Here is a 17,359-nt window from a genome sequence, read left to right as displayed (position 1 = left end):
TTAGTCTCCTCGCTCCTCTCAGGAACCTGATGACCAGGTCGTGCTTCCCCACCGACTTACCTTCAATGAGGTCATGATGTGCGGCAATGGCGGCAACATAGACCTTCAGGGTGGAGGGAGACAGCCTTCGCTCCAACCCCTGTTGAAGGAAGGAAAGCACAACGCTGATCGAGCATCTCCGGGGCTCTTCTCGGTGAGAAGAGCACCAGTTGACGAAGAGGTTCCACTTCAACGCATAGACGTGTCTCGTGGACGATGCTCTAGCGGAAGTGATGGTAGCCACCACCGCTGGTGGTAGGGTACTCAAACCTGCCTCGTCCCATCCAGGAGCCACACGTGGAGGCTCCAAAGATCGGGACGAGGGTGCCATAGGGTGCCCCGTCCCTGAGAAAGAAGGTTCTTCCTCAGAGGGATCGGCCAGGGAGGTGCTGTCGCGAGGAGTACTAGTTCGGGGAACCAGGTCTGGTTGGGCCAGTAAGGGGCAACCAGAATGACCTGCTCCTCGTCCTCCCTGACCTTGCGCAAGGTGTGCGCAAGAAGGCTCACTAGGGGAAACGCATACTTGCGGCCCTGCGGCCAGCTGTGCGCCAGAGCATCCGTGCCGAGCGTGCCCTCGGTCAGGGAATAAAACTGGGCGCAATGGGTCGAGTCGTGAGAGGCAAACAGATCTATCTGCGCGTCCCCGAACTGGTCCCAAATCAGCTGAACCGACTGGGGATGGAGTCGCCATTATCCAGGGAGTGGCTGAAGCCGTGAGAGCTCGTCGGCTGCACAGTTCAGGACTCCGAAATGAAAATGGCTCGAAGCGACCTCAGATGCTTCTGACTCCATAAGAGGAGGTGGCGGGCGAGTTGCGACATACGGCGCGAGCGTAGACCACCTTGATGGTTGATGTACGCTACTGTGGCGGTATTGTCTGATCGGACTAGTACGTGTTGACCCCAGAGCAACGCCCGGAAGCGGTGCAGGGCAAGGCGTACTGCCAGCAACTCGAGGCAATAGACATGCCATACTGCTCAACACTACATGCGAGAATCACTGAGCTTCAGGAGCAACCTTGCTCAACACCTGGGTGTGATAAATCTCACAGAATTTTTCAGGAGCATTTCTGCTCAACATGAGAGTGTGACAGCATGTCCATTGCGCATGGCGCCCCAGCCCATGGAGGCATCTGTTGAGACAACAACATGCCGGGAAGCTCGTTCCAGGGGCACTCGGGCCCGTAGAAAACTGAGGTTCGACCACGGGGTGAGTACTGACGGCAGGTCGGAGTAACTGGTACTCGGAGGGTGCCGTGTTGCCATGCCCACCTCGGGACTCGGTCGCGAAGCCAAAGCTGAAGCGGTCTCATATAAAGCAATCTGAGCGACGTACCGCGGCTGCAGATGCCATATGCCCCAGGAGCCTCTGAAAAAACTTCAGTGGAACCGCACTCTTGCGCTTGATAGTCTCAGGCAAGTCAGCAATGGCTGAGTGGAGAAGGCGACCAAGTCCATACCCAGAAAAGAGATCCTCTGCACGGGGCAAAGTTTACTCCTTCCCCAGTTGACCCGAAGGCCCAGACGAGCTAGGTGCCGGAGCACTGGGTCCCTGTATTCGCAAACCTGGTCTCAGGAGTGAGCTTAAGACAGCCAGTCACCGAGATAGTTCAGGATGCGAACCCTGTGTTCCCATGGAGGAACAAGGGCTGCCTCAACAACCCCTGTGAAGGCGCGAGGAGACAGGGCTAGCCCGAATGGGAGAACAGCGTACTGATATGCGCGTGCCCTGACAGCAAACCGTAGGTATGGTCTGAGTCGAAGGAGAACGAAGACATAAAAGTAGGCGTCCTTCAGGTCGATCGCTGCAAACCAATCCTGTGGCCGCACACATCCAGAAATGCGTTTGGCCAGGAGCATCTTGAACGGCAGCCTGTGAAGGGAGCGGTTCAGATGCGTAGGTCCAGGATTGGCCGTGACCCACCAGACTTCTCCGGGACAATGAGGTAGGGGCTGTAAACCCGGACCTCATTTCGGCTGGAGGAACAGTCTCAATCGCACCCATCGCCAGTAGGGTAGCAACCTCCGCTCTCATGATAGGGGCATAGCCACCGACCAAAGTGGAGCAGACTCCCCTGAAGCGGGGAGGAGACCGTGCGAACTGAATCGCAAGCCGAGCCGATGGTTCGCGCTACCCAGCGGAACAGAAGGGAAGCTCTAGGCAGGCTCCCAACTGTACCAGCGGCGTCAAGAACCACAGACGTCCCCCGGGTGGTGCAGCGAAGCGGAATGACCGGCCCAGACGTGGACGGCATAGCGGCCCGGTGTGGGGGCAAGGTCATAACCGCACCCTGACAGAGGAGCCCAGGGAAGGACCAGCGTTCCACGGGGGCCTGCTCTGTCAGGGGTCTGGCGACAGAGGGGGACAGGGGCGAAGCGGTCCGTGGACGGCACGCCGTGTCAACCGCCTCTGGAACAGAGGGGGACGAGGAGAGCACGGCTTGTGGGCGGCGCTCTGTGTCGTCCGAGAACTCTATATGCTCAGAGACGAGAGAGTCAGTTCTTTCTGAATAAGGATTCTTCGCCAGCCCTCCACCGGGGAAAGGAGTGGCCCTGCTACCAACTCCTGGAAGAACTGAGTCTCATCTCTGAGCAGCCCATCTCAAAAGTGCCGCTAACCCGGCGTTTAGCGGGGGGCGGGGCTGGAGAGGGCTGTGGCGTCCCAGCTACGGTCTTCCAGAGCCAGGCCCGGGTGAATGGGCGGGGTTGGAACCGTAGGAGGGTGCCTTCGGCGGTGGGCAGACTGAGGGATCTGAGCGGACGGCGGGGCCGTCGGGCAGAATAACCTCAATCTGCTCATGGGCGGTTGAGAACTGTAGGGCAGAAGCACTCAACCGCACCGCCGAAGAGGCCGACTTGGGAGATGGGGGTGTCGAGCAGACGGGTCCACCCGCATCGTGCACCTCAGACCGGTCAGCCCCAGAATGGTGAACATCACCTGACTCCGAGAGCGTACGGCCACTTTCGTCGCTCGGAGAGCAAGGTCGGTGGCGGCGCGCAGCTCACTGAAGAGCCTCGGGTCAGTCCCGCCCTCCTGCATGTCCATGAGCATCTGGGTCAGGTAGACCAGCAGAAGGGTCATGGGATGCAGTGAGGCGGCTGCCTGTCCTGTGGCACTATAGGATTTCGCCACAGATTAGTGTAGACGAAAAGAACTACAGGCTTTGGACGGGTGCTTAGGATTGCGCCGGGAAGCACTCTGAGGACACAGTAGCATGGCAACAGAGCGTTCAACCGGGGGGACCCCAGTGTACCCATGGGCAGCGGCCCCTGAGGGGAGGAAAGGCGGATGAGACCAACGAGCGGACCCGTGATCTCATCATGCACGTCCGGGAGGAAAGATATTGGGGTTTGCCGTGGACGCGGGTCGGCGGCCTCACCCAAAAACCAATCGTCCCGGGAAAGCATGGCCGTCATCTCCGGATCAGACTCAGGCACAACCGTATGCACACCAGAGGGTGGCAGCTGTGACGAGTCGTCATTTCCAGAAGAATCAAGCCCACCTAGTGATGCTGCTAAAGACACAGCATCATCCTCTGTAGCTTCAAATGAAAACCCACGGGCCACCCCTTTTTTTTGGGGGGGGGGGGGGGGGGGTAGACTCGTGGAATCATCAGTTCGCTAGCGGGCACCGTCATTAAAGAGGGGGGCTGGGGTCGCGGACACAGAGTCGGCGCCTTGTTCCAGACCAACACCCTCAGGTCACCCTGGCCACCAGCCGAAGATCGGGGGGTGGATGAGGGGACTCTCACTCTTGCGAGTTCACCGAGTCTCGACCTATATATGACGCGATGATCACGTTCCCAGAGTCCCATACCAGTCCGCTGCAACCAGAAATGCACGGGCGAGCCGTCTTTAAAAAGACGTGCCGCGTGCGAGCTCTTTTAAGAGAGGAGAAAAAAACTCCGCGATGTTGAAGCACACAGGGAGACACACACACATTGGCAGATCACTGCACAGATCAGCAGGCACTGTGAGCTCGCTGCAGATCGCCGTCACACCAACATCGGAGAGAGAAGCTCGTCTCGTAGAGCGAAGTCAGAGATGACTGTGGAGTGAAGAAATATTCTTGGCTCCGAAGCGAAAACATATCTGCATGTTGCTGGCGTCCTCCTTTTATACCCACGAGGTAAGGCGGAGATACGCTATGCAAATTCCGCAGACCCATGGCATTTCTTTGCCATTGGCTCGTTTTGTAATACTCGAAGTCGATAGGTGTTCTAAGTGAAACCCCATTCGTCGTCATCCGACGTAACTCGGAGTGACAACGAAAGGGAACTGGATATTTGGCACAAAGTAAAAAATTTGAATAATTTTAAATTAAGTACATAAAAAATATTCAACACAGACTCATTAAGAAATTGTGCCTCTACCTACATTCCAAAAAACAGATCAATGCATAGAATTTATTGAAATTTCCAGCAGAAGTGAATACTAAGCCATGTTTCCTCTTTCGTGCCGAACGGTTCTAAGAACGTTAAGGAACAGTTCCAGTTATATTTTCACTTGAGCTTGGTTTTGTTCTGCACCAGACCAGAATTCTCAGCACAGAATGGAATGGGTAAGTGATGAGAATGGTTTGGAAAACGTCTTTAGTGTCCATAAAACATCATAAACATTTATTTCTTTTCACACAAATTATTAATCACAGGGCAGATTATCGATAAATAAAGATTATCATTTTGCTGCAATTCCTTACACAATACTATGACCTCAAAACTCTTTCACCACAGTGGATGTTTTGTAAAATAATAAATTTTGATGTTTGCATCACATAACTATCTCCATATGTGTGTCTTGTCTAACGCTTGGTTTCTTGATAAACACTATCGATTATTTTTATTTTTATTTTTTTACAAGCTAGAGCATTAACCTTTTAGCGCCACTCACCGGACATTTAATTTCCGATGTGCCGTGATAGCAACAATAATCAACGGTTGCCATATTCACATTTATATGTTTCGGGTGAAACTGGATGCACTTTTATCGCCACTCACTAGACATATCACTTTGAAAGTTTTGTGAAATGTGTAAGAAGAAACGTTATATAATTTGCAGAAAATGTCACCACAGGCCTTTTTTTCTTGGGTTGATAAAATGCTGTTTCCATACGATATGTGCTAAAGACAGTAAAGGACAAGTCAAGCTGCCTGAATCTCTGCATATATCTAATATCATTAACTGATGGAATGCAGAGTGCAGGTATCTCAGAGCACATCCGTTCATAATGTTAGGACATAAGCCAGAAGACACATTAGGCCCTCTAACTCAGAAATATGTTGGTAATTAACTCATAAAGCAGAGGAGTTTTAAAATGTCATAAATTTAACAAGAAAATAGTCCCAAAGGCCACAGCAAATCAAAGAGGTTCTTTATGACAGGCTTTATCTCAAGGTTTCAGGCTAGAGAGGGCACGTTAATTGACCTTAGGTGTGTGTGTGTGTGTGTGTGTGTGTGTGTGTGTGTGTGTGTGTGTGTGTGTGTGTGTGTGTGTGTGTGTGTGTGTGTGTGTGTGTGTGTGTGGTTGTGTGTGTGTGTGGTTGTGTGTGGTTGTGTGTGGTTGTGTGTGTGTGTGTGTGTGTGTGTGTGTGTGTGTGTGTGTGTGTGTGTGTGTGTGTGTGTGTGTGTGTGTGTGTGTGTGTGTGTCTGTGTGTGTGTGTGTGTGTGTGCCTGTGTGTGTATCCTGCTTTTCCACGAAAAGCAGGAAATGATGATGAAGGACCGTCTACAGGTAGAATAAATTTGCTTTAAGATCTCAGCGTAGAATTTATAGCGAGGGGATAAAAAGATGAAATATTGCCACCGAGAGCTTTTTTTTTTTTTTTTAAATTGCTATATTAAATATTAAGAGCAGCACAGTCACTTCAATGGATATTCAGCAATTAAGAACACACACATTATCACCTCCATCTTCCTACCCCTGCAGAGGATGAGGATTTATCGTGAGTGATGTGGAATATATTCAAATAAATCCACTTTGCTGGAGAGTCAAGCAGAGGACTACAGTCTATCCATCATTTGTTCTGGATGGAAGAGAGGAGAAAGAATGAATTGATGAGAGATCTTTAGACCTGAATATGTCTGTGTCATAGAGACTAATAGAGCAGGACAAAAACAAAAAGGTAGAGGGGAAGATGTAGAGCGGTATAAAGAAAGCAGGGGTGGGAAGGAAGGAAGGAAGGAAGAATGGAAGGAAGAAGGAGGGAAAGAAGACTAAATTAATGAATAAATTAAATGGATAAACAAAAAGACAACATGAAAGGTCAGAAGGAAAGAAAAGCAAAAGGAAAGAAAGAGCAGTTTATTTATCTTTCCGTATGAATCCTGCTAGTAAGTCTGTGAAACTGCAGATATATCCCGAAGGATTAGCCTACAGCAGTGCTGTAGATGAGAGGCTGAACTGCAGGAAAGTTATTGTAATAGATCTCAACTGTCAACAGTATTTTCATCTTATCCAAGACTTCCTTCACTGAGTCGAACAATATTAATATTACTGAGTCAATATCAGATGGATATTGGGTGCCTTTCTTTGATCATGGCCTACTTGAGAGGTTAGGATAACTAGGCATAAATCTGGTATACTGCATGGATAACCTATCTATTCAATAATTTTGGGAAATATTATAACAATTTAAAATAACCATTTTCCATTTGAATATGTTTTAAAAGCAATGTATTCCTGTGATGACAATGATACTTTTTAGCATTTTTAGCAGTTACACCTGTTATATGTAGTTACTATAGTAATTACTGTAAATTTTGTATACTTACATGCAACTAAATTTAACCACACCCTAATCCTAAGTACATTTAGTTAATTATTATTACTCAGTACTTACATGTATAATTACACTGTAACACAGACACTTAAAAAACAAATTCTATAGCTTTGTGTCAAAGTTTGACACCCTGCATTGACTCATGGGTAATAATAACTGAAGCATGTCCAGTAGCAAGAACAACAGCCCTGAAGAGTGTGTGTCCATCCTTTGTCATGACACATTAATTTTCCCGAAGCACACACACACACACACACAAACACACACACACACACACACACACACACACACACACACACACACACACACACACACACACACACACACACACACACACACACACACACACACACACACACACTCAAGCAGGCCTCACCTATCCAACACCTCCACACCTGTCTGCTCTAATCAGTGCTGTGTGACAGATGTACACCGCTGTGTGTGTGCGCATGCGTGTGTGACAGGTAGACAGTGCCGTCACTTCATAAACACATGTTCTTTCCGACACGCTTCACCTCTCTCCAATCCCTCTGTCTGTCCTGTCCTCTCACTCCTAAAATGCCTCCCTGCCTGATGCGATGAAAGCTGACAGTGGATTTCACATTGATCTCCACACACAAACGTGGCTCATGAGGCTTTGATAGGTGCTGCAATCAGCCTTATCATTGCGTTCTTTGACCCCTCTCTCTTATTATCCCTCAAACTCTCCTGCAATATCAGCAATTTTAGACAGTGTGAATATTTGATAAAGCCATAGAGGTTTTTTTTGTGGTACCTGAATGCCAATTGGACCCTTATACACCAAAAGTTGAAGAGCTCATTGTGCTGAGGGCAAGAGTCAGAATCGTGTGAGTTAGATGCCTGGCTTCCAGCTCATTAGATAGGCTGTAGCTTGAATCTCAAGGGCAGCGTGTCACCGGGGACAATAGTGCTTTTGTTCCATTACAGAAAATGTATGAAGGTAAAATACAAACATTATGTGTCCTGGGGTTTATATTTGTAGGTCTTGTACAATATAAAGTGTGGACATGGCTTGTAAAATAACAGGTGTAAACATACTAGAGCTGCCCCAGACTAAAGATGTTTCTAGTCGACTAGATGTCGTTCATTTCAGCCATTAGTTGACTAATCGCATATTTATATTAATTTAATTACTTAAATATATACTAGAGGGAAACATAATGAGCCCTTAATATATATATAGTGCTCTGGCGCGCACATAAAGCTAGCCGCAAAGCACCGGCAAAAGTAATGATTATTAATGTGTCGGAAAAAAATTGCAAGGAGACATTTTAATTATTTATTAATAAACTAATGTGTTCTGAGTCAGTGTCAGCTGCAAAGATGAAGTAGAAAATGCTGACTCGCCATCTCTAACGTTTAGTCGACTATTAGGGGGCAGCCCTAAAACAAACAAAAAAACAGGAAAATTAGAGAGAAAATTTAATACTTTGCTATGCGGTTGCTAAGGTGTTGTAAATGGTTGCCAGGTCATTGTTATGTGGTTGCTAAGTTCTGATTCTTGTTACAGGGTTAGAGGGTTGTACAAATCCCTGCACTAAGTATAGCATCTGTATTGTTTACATGCAATACTATCCTTGTATTTCTGAGTAAATATTGAAACAGAAATGCAAGATGTATGCGTGTGTGTTTCTGTACGCATACAATGACACCCTCCAGTCTGCTGGTGTATTTTAAAGAGGACACACTTCTGTGCGACTGTATTAGCATACCAATAGAGCTCCTGTGCTGCAGAGCGGAGGAGAAAAATTGAATTGGAAGGACAAGGAAGATCAGTGCTGTCGGCTGGAAGCAACTTCATTGGATCAAATATGTGTGCGAGTGTGTGTATATATTTAATAGACGGCTACCTGCGGTGAGCTGGCATGAACGCACTGATTATGCAGAACAGTCTCACCTGGACAAGTAAAAATCTGAAACAAGCACACATATTCATGGGCAAATACTCTAGAACAATAAAAAAAGAACAGAACAGGGATGGTGAAAATTCTGTCTTCAACACACCTTCACCTTTACGACATGTGCATATTTTTTTTGCTTCAATACAACCAGAAGTGCAGTGCACATCACACCAGAACTGGGATTTATCACTACTTTTTTGACTTTTGGGTTATCCAAATCAAATTTCGACATTTTCAAGTTAAATTTCACATGTTAATATGTTAATAAAAATACAGAGGCCAAATTTGTAAGGAACAGAGTTGTGCAAAAATTCAGAATTGAATAACTGCCTCACTTTCAATTCATGTTCAATTTAAATTTGTATTGGAATAACAGAAAGAGGAATGTACTAACGTACTAGTGCTGGGAAATTAACTGTTGTTCCACCTTGGTCCATAAAAGCTAATTTCTACATGCATCCATCCATCTATCTAAACTTTGTCTCAACAAAGTTTGCTTTTCTTTGACTAGGAATCTAAACGCATTCTCTATTCAATTCTGAATGCTGCACAACCCTGTCTCTGCCTCCGGATGTCCATCAGGATGTTTCAGGCTGAATTTATGAAAGACAATGTTTGAGCACCCGCACATGCACATACATGTATGCATGATCATGTCAAAGAATGAAAGCATCTGAAGAAGTAAGGTAGAGGAAAAGAGAATGAGGGAGTGTGAGAGGAGAGAGAGGAGTCTCTCTGAATCTCCCCCCACTGTGTCATCAATAACAATCCAGCTCCTTCATCACATAACCCTCACCTGGATCTCACACTCACACACACAGTGACTTCCTTCACCTGGATCACAGACTTCCCTACTTCCTAGGGCTCTCTCATCTGCTCCCATCATCTCATTACCTGTCACTTTATCAGATCAAGAGTGTATCTGTCTATTTAAGCGCCGCTCCACATGCCACCCTACTGCGTTTATAATTACACCCGAAAATTGTTCCCACCTACAGCCTTTGTCTTCTCTCCAGCTCCCTTCCATCATTCTGCAGTGGAAATGTAACAATGTCAATTATCATTACAACTAACACCTTCACCCCCTCATAAATCATATCAAATCATCCCAGTCTCTCCCTATATCTCATCAAGAAACTAGACAATAATATGCTCTCATTTTGTCCCTTTTCTATTTTTTCTTTGTAGGTATCTAGTACTGACTGATAAAGGGTACTTAAGTGCGGCCTATTCACTCACTCTGCCATTACTCCAGGCTTCAGTGTCACATGATCCATCAGAAATCATTCTATATGCTGATTTGCTGCTCAAAAAAAAAACATTCTTAGTATTATCAATGTTTAAAAAAAAAACAGTTGTGCTGCTTAACATTTGTGTGGAAACAATGATAAAACAATTCTACAGGATTCTTTGATGAAAGGAAAGTTCAAATGAACAGCATTTATTTAAAATAAAAATATTTTGTGACATTATAAATGTATTACAGTCACTTTTGCTCAATTTAATGCATCTTTGCTGAATAAAAGTATTAATTTTTCTTCAAAAAATAAAATATCTTACCGACCTCAAACCTTTGAATGGCAGTGTATTATACGAATATTGGTATATACAGGCATTTAAAATCAACACTAACTTGAACATACTAGCTGTGCGTATTGTTTTTTGAGTTATGTTCTTTCATGTTATGTAAATTAATTTCTAAATAAAGGCTTGTTAAAATTCAACAAAACTCAATGAAATTGAAATGAAACAAACAGAATGGGCACTTTATTGTAGTAACTGAGTTTCCTTTGTAGAATGGGAGAAACATTGAAGTGCAACAACCAGAAACAAGTATGTTACTGCTAAACTCTCCAAACATTGGTCATTTAATCGTATTGTGTACAGTATACACACACTTACCAGCACATTTGGTCCGAGTGATGAGGGGCGGTCCCGGTGGCCCAGTGCCACCCTCCCCAGGTCGGGTCAGAAGAACTTTAATCTCATACTCCACATCTGGGTCCAAATGCCAGAGCTTGTAAGTCGGCGCATCCACGACGTGAGTCTCGGCCCAGTTCCCAGTGGTGGTGCGGTACTCCACCTCTTTCAGGATGATGGGGCCATCGCCGATTATGGAGTTGGCGTTTGGTTTGATCCACAAGTAGGTGGCGCCAACTGCAAGAAGCTCAGGAGGAGCAATAGGTGTGGGGGGCGCTGAAGAAGAAGAAGAAAGAACGTTTACATCAGGTGATCTTTAATTATCACCACACAACCAACTTTCATACATCAGCATCATAGAATGACAAGTCTTTTTTGCCATGTTATAATTATGCAACCTTCACGTTCTTCTGGGAAGGTCCTACTTACAAATTAAGGAAAATTATTGAAATTTGATTGATTCTCTCTTTTTTTTTTGCGCTTTGCATCGAAAGCTTTTTAGCACTAGTGCAACAGAATGAAGAGCAAAAGATGTGCATTCGATCTATAATCCATATTTTATCAGTATTTTTGATTATTCTTCATCAATAGCACACAAAATGTTTGCAATCTAATGCAAGCTATTATGAGCACTACCAAGCAGCTTTAGTATATGAACAAATCCATATTTAAAGACATAACGTGACTGCACTAATTTTCATGAGCCATCTCGGCCAATCATTTTTCAGCAAATATAAAAAGTTGTTGAAAGAGCAATTAAGGGCTGTAGGAAGTAATTCCACTTCACTATTACACTGTATTCAGCCATCATTTCATTTGCTTTTGTAGTGCAAAATGGTGAGAGGAAAATGAAGGCAGGAATTACAGTGAAGCGTGCGGCCGAAGCTTTGGAGCTCATTAAGGGATATCACACAGACTTGCTTGGCCGGCAGAATTGTTAGAATAAATGGAATGAAACGTTTCCTGGAATCCCAGTTGAGAAGGTGGGCTATAGCTTTTCCCTAAACACTTAGCTAAGCTCTCTCTCTTCTTTTCTCTCTCCATCGCTTCTAACCCACTCACATTAAATCCACTGGAGACAGCTTATGGCTTGCACTGCATTAACTTCCTGTCTCTGCCCGTCTCTTCCTTTCTTTCTCTCTCTGCCGTTGAGCACCTCAGATTTACCCTCAAACCTGTGAAAGGTAAACAATACTTCTTTGTTTCTTGCCTCCTTCCTTCATTCATTCCTTCCTTCCTGCTTTGACTTCTTCATTACTTCCTTATGCTCTTGATTTCTTCCTTCATCTTTCCTTCCTTCCTCCTCCTAGTTTCCTTCCTCCTTTCTTACTCTATACCTTCCTTCCACTTTTTGTTGTCCTCCTTTTAGGATACTTTCCTTATCCCTTCTTCCTTCATACATTTCTTCCTTTCTGTCTCTTTTTTCTTCATTTCTTCTTTTCTTTTCTCCTTTTCCTTCATTTAATCCTTTCCTTTCTCCTATTAACTTTCCTTCTTTGCTTTCTCTCTTTTCTTCATTTCTTCCTTTAAGTTATTTTATCATTTTTTCTTCACTCGTTCATTTCTTTTCTCCATGTTTCTTTCATTCATCCTTAATTTCTTCTTTTCTTCTTTTTTGTTCATGTCTCCCTTTTTCTCCTTCCTTCCTCATTTCTCTTGTTTCTTTCCCTTCTTCCTTACCTCTTTTTTTCCTTGTGTTCTTGTTTTCTTTATTCTTTCCTTCCTTACTCCATTTCCTTCCTCCATTCTCACTTTTTTCTTCCTTCCATTCTCCATTTTTAACCTTCCATCTTTCCTTTCTCCCCCTTTCTTTCTTCTTAACTTTCTCCATTTTTTCTTCAATCATTTTCCCCTTTTCTTGCATTTTCCTTCCTTTCTTCTTCCTTTCTCCCCGTCTCCCTTTTTCTTCCTTTCTCTCTTAATTTCTCCCTTTTCTTCTTTCATTCTGTAATTTTATCTTCCTTCCTTTTTCTTTCTTTCTCCCTTTTCCTTCATTCATTCCTTCCTTTCTTTTACAGGCTTGTTTATTTCAAGTAAATAAAAGAATCCTAGCAACCACAAAGTGATGCCCTGGCAACCTCTTAGAACACCTTAGTAATGACCTGACAAACAGCCAGCCACCAAAACTAACATTTTATTCATAAAATGTAACAATTCAATTAGTTCAAACAATATTGTTTCCAAATTCATATTATATGTCCCTGATGTAAAAAGAAAAAAAAGAAAAGAAAAAAAAAGAAAAATTCATTTATGTGATTTGATTATTTTTTATTTCTCAGTTCCTGGCTTCCATCTTCTAATCGTCTTCTTGGCACTCTCTCTCAGCAGGAGAGGGGCAGACAGACACTAATCCAGGGTTAGAGGTGAGTAGCAGTGCATGAAGGGTTCATCCGAGCATGGAAGAGCCACCCAGGCCCACTCTAATGAGAGGCTGCTGTCTCTACTGTGCCATGTAATCAACTGAGCCAGATTACCAAAGCCCATTTACCCACAGCTGATAACCACTGACTCCCTCAGCTGCCCGGAAAGGATACGCTCTGACTCGGAGAAGAGAGTTTAGACGTGACCCGTCAACCTCTGAAGCTTAAGAGCGTTTAGTGCTTGAAATGAAAATGAAGGTGGGAGAAAATAAAAACGATAACAGGAAGGAAGGTGGAATAATAAATGGTAAACAGAGATTACCACAAAAAAAGACAAGAAACGAGAAAAACGTTGTACTTTACATTTTTCTGCAGAAACTGTCCACCCAAAGTCTCTATGATATTCTGGTTTTAAAGACTAATTTAATGTAAATCTATTAATTTATTATTTAGCCCATTTTATTATCTTAGAAGACTAATATACTGAAGCAGAGGTGTTTTAAGCATATGGTTCAAAATCCCTAAGCTAACAATAAGCTATAATTTGCTTTAGTAAGCCCCAGTAATAATGACTGCAAAACATATCTTCAACACTTAAGTGTGAAATGAGATATTGCTCATGGACAATGACTTATTTATCATATGAATGAACTCCATCATGTTGTTCATCAAGGTAGCTGTCACGTCTAAATTGCAATTTTGAAATAGTGCCTTTGTTCAAACCATTAATAAACTTCCATTGTTTAATGCACTTTCAGCAGTCTTTATGTCAGCACATTGTCCTGGCGTGGGCATTTATGGTCCTGCAGTTGATAAACTCGGCGATTAGTGGAGTGTTTTTGGATTGCACATTTATGATTGCAGCTGGATTGAAATGAGGTTTGGATGCTGTTGATGACTGGCTGAATCTTGATGATTGCTTGTTGATGATTGGCTGAGTGTTATTGTGCTCTGGATGACTGACAAACTATTTTGAGCTTCCAGCCCTGATGATGTGTATATATAATGTGGTTGTTGATTAGCACAGTGGTTTGTGGCTGGAGAGATCAACAGATATTAAATATGGGAATGTTAAAACATTTGATGTCTGTTACATACTTTGTAGTGACATTCAGGTCACATATTGCTTATAGGAAGCAACAGTTTTGACAAAGATTTAAGATATTTTAGTATCATGACAAACAGCAACTAATAATTGAAAGTGCAAAAAGGTAGAGAGGGAGTGCTTGTATATAAATACTTTGGCAGGAAAAAAAAGCAAATATACGAATGACACAAAGGCTTCAGTTCAGTAAATTTTAGCTACTTTTTAAATTCTCTAGTTCTGATGTCAGTAAATTCTCTCAAATAGTATGATTCACGCAAGATGAGAATAACTAAGGAAATATGCTAAGCTCAGACAGACTAGACACACACTGCCACACAGTATGGATACAAATAACAAAAGGAGCATTACCCATTCACCAGGGGTCCCTTTCACTCCAGGAAAACCCATTTCCTACAGACATAAGAGGTTTCCTGCACACACTATTTACTATTTCAAGTGTAGAAGTTCATGTGCGTGAGAGAGCACAATCCTAAACACTCTTTCACATCTTTTCTTATCAAATTCCCTTTATACGTAAAGTTCATTCCCATTTCCACTCATACTTTGCCATACGTTCATGAATATAAGCAGCAATGGGGTTATTGGAGTCGGCTCGAAGCCCCCGTGCAGGTGTGTTTGTGTCCATGTGGCCGAACACCCCTGTAATTTTATCCTTTATCACCTGGTGTCCGCAGGGAGGTTTTAAAACCAGCTGGATTTGCAAGAAATCTCCAGAAATCCCACCCCGCTATCTGATCAAAGCCCACGGGGTCTGTCTGATAGCGGAGCTGGGGGAGAGAGAGATGAGCTCCACCGTCAAATGGGAATTTGTAGCTGTGAAACAACAATAATTGCAATCTGGTTTTTCACCTGTCGGAACAACCAATTCAACAGAAACCAAGAGCCAAGAAATAGATTGAGAATATGGCCACAGTATGAGAAAGTTTTAACATATGATCTTTAACCTATATAGGTACAGTGTTTCTTCATATCCACATTTCAACTGATGCATAAAATGATGCCTACGCGTGTATGCGCAGGTGTTTTGTTGGCAATGTGACAATGAAATTATACATATTCCTGGTCTTATTGTGAACAATTCATTGGTGCAAAAACCATATATGGTTAATATTTTTTATCGGAAATGCAGAACAAACTGAAATATTGTGAAACAGTATTTAATTAGTATACAATTTTAAATAACTCTTTGAATATATTTTAAAATGTAATTTATTCCTGTGATCAAAGCTGAATTTTCAGCATCATTACTCCAGTCTTCAGTGTCACATGATCCTTCAGAAATCATTCTAATATGCTGATTTGCTGATCAAGAAACATTTCTGATTATTATCAATGTTGAAAACAGCTGTGCTGAGATTTCAAAGTTCACAGAAAGTTAAAAAGAACAGCAATTATTTGAAATAAAAATCATTTGTTTTACTGTCACTTTTGATCAAATTAATGCATCCTAGCTGAATAAAATTGTTAATTTATTAAAACAAAAGCTTTTTTTTCTCCTTTCGTCAGTTATATCAACCATCTCTATAACACAAACACACAGAAACCGTAAACCTCAATTTAGCATCATCTCAGGCTCTTCCACATAAGATGAATTGTTGCTTTTATCATTGAAAAACACTTTTGTACTTTTTTGTACAACCAGGAACATCCGGTTTCATTTATAAAAGAATTGCATGACATTATGCCCAAAAAACCTCGCAAAACTTTCAATAGGACTAGCAAGCTCTCTGCACACCTATACATCAGACCTCAGCAGCACCCACAAATATCCTCCATCCTCCATACCTGCAGTCTCATGGGAAACACTTCTGAGTGACTTAGACAGTTGTTTCGTCTCATTCACTTTATTGTTTGGATCAAACCTCGGAAGAATGGCTCAGGGGAACCAGACGAGAGATGCTGTGTGTGCCTTTGACCTGACCCTTATCCCTTGATGCAGTATCTCTTTGGAGCTTTGATTGTCTTTGTCAGAGCGAGGAACTACATTTCCCCTTTTTTCTTCCTTCCATCTAAAAACGAATTCCCTTCTATTTTTTTATTTTTTTTTTTTTAGTTGTGCATTGGTGTTAGAACGGTTTCTGTTGAATGCCCTTGCAGAATGCTTTAATCAAAGCACCATATTGAGCATTGTGGAAGAGCAGGGAACAAGGGAAATACAGAGGAGGAACGCTGTAAACATACAAGCGCAGTAAGAACAGCGTGAGGTGAGTGAAGGCTCTTCAAACCCTCTTTCTGAAGAAGTACATTCAGGTCTGGACAAATAAAAGCAATGCACGGGGAACGGATGACAAGAGAGGGAGAGAGTGAAAATAAGGGAGGAGGCGTCTTTCGCTAGACTGAATTCACAAACCCGGCGCTGTTCAAATGCGGCATGCTGAGGACACCTGTGCATAAAATTCAAAATTCAGCTCTAAAAACATCCCTGGACTCAGTGAGACGTAAATCACACTTGCACACACACACACACACACACAAAATCTCTGTTCCAAACCCTAGTGAGCTGCCTTATTGTCCACTGCCTTCAGAGGCCGAAATGGAGACTCAGAAGGCCTGAAACGTATGCAAACACAGACCTGAAATACAAAACTGACTGCAGAAGACAATTTACATTCATTTTCAATAAAATTTGATAAAGAATTGTGTTGATGCAATTGCATATTTGCATAGAGCATGTTTTGGGACCTTGAGATAAGAATGATGCGAAGCTAAAGATGCAATACTCTAATATGCATAAAAAGACTTTCTAGACTTGAACACTATCTTGAAATAACTTCTTCATTGAGGGGTCATTTACACTACACAGTTTTCAACTTCAAACGGAAAACATATTATGCATTTTGGCCGTTCATGTACATGAAAACGGCGTTATGGGGGCCTAAAAAAACAAACTTTTTAAAATGGTTTTAAAGGGACATTGGCTAAGAATTTCTTCCATCTAGCAGTGAAATTTTATTTTGCATTCAAATTAATTGTGCTCTCCAGAGCCTCGCTTTTTCAAATGCGTGTTGCACCTACGGTAGGTGTTATGTTCCAAAAAGCAATGACAGGATGTCTTCTAATAGCACTTCGTCGAGTTTTAACGAAAACGCGCTGTGGAAACGCGTTGGCCTAGTACTTTTTGACCCTCTCTGCTATTATAGTTTTTCAAGATGGCGGAACGACATGGAAGCCTCCGTGGACCTACCCGTCACATGTATATAAAGATAATAAATTCTTCGTTGACAAGGATAAG

General features: G+C 43.1%; 1 protein-coding gene across 7 annotated transcripts in view; it reads right to left on the bottom strand.

The window, feature by feature from the left end:
• ptprt (protein tyrosine phosphatase receptor type T) overlaps positions 1-17,359 on the bottom strand; it is a 316,287-nt gene that overhangs the window by 177,438 nt on the left and 121,490 nt on the right. For all 7 annotated transcript variants that reach the window (XM_077197876.1, XM_077197874.1, XM_077197875.1 and 4 more), the window contains exon 7: positions 10,642-10,935. In XM_077197876.1, the coding sequence (XP_077053991.1) occupies positions 10,642-10,935 (294 nt within the window). The remainder of the gene's footprint in view (positions 1-10,641; positions 10,936-17,359) is intronic.

This window comes from Siphateles boraxobius, unplaced genomic scaffold, assembly GCF_051911475.1.
Source record: "Siphateles boraxobius isolate OS27281-9 unplaced genomic scaffold, OSU_SipBor_1 41, whole genome shotgun sequence".
Taxonomy (NCBI): domain Eukaryota; kingdom Metazoa; phylum Chordata; class Actinopteri; order Cypriniformes; family Leuciscidae; genus Siphateles; species Siphateles boraxobius.
This window is presented reverse-complemented; position numbering and strand designations above follow the sequence as displayed.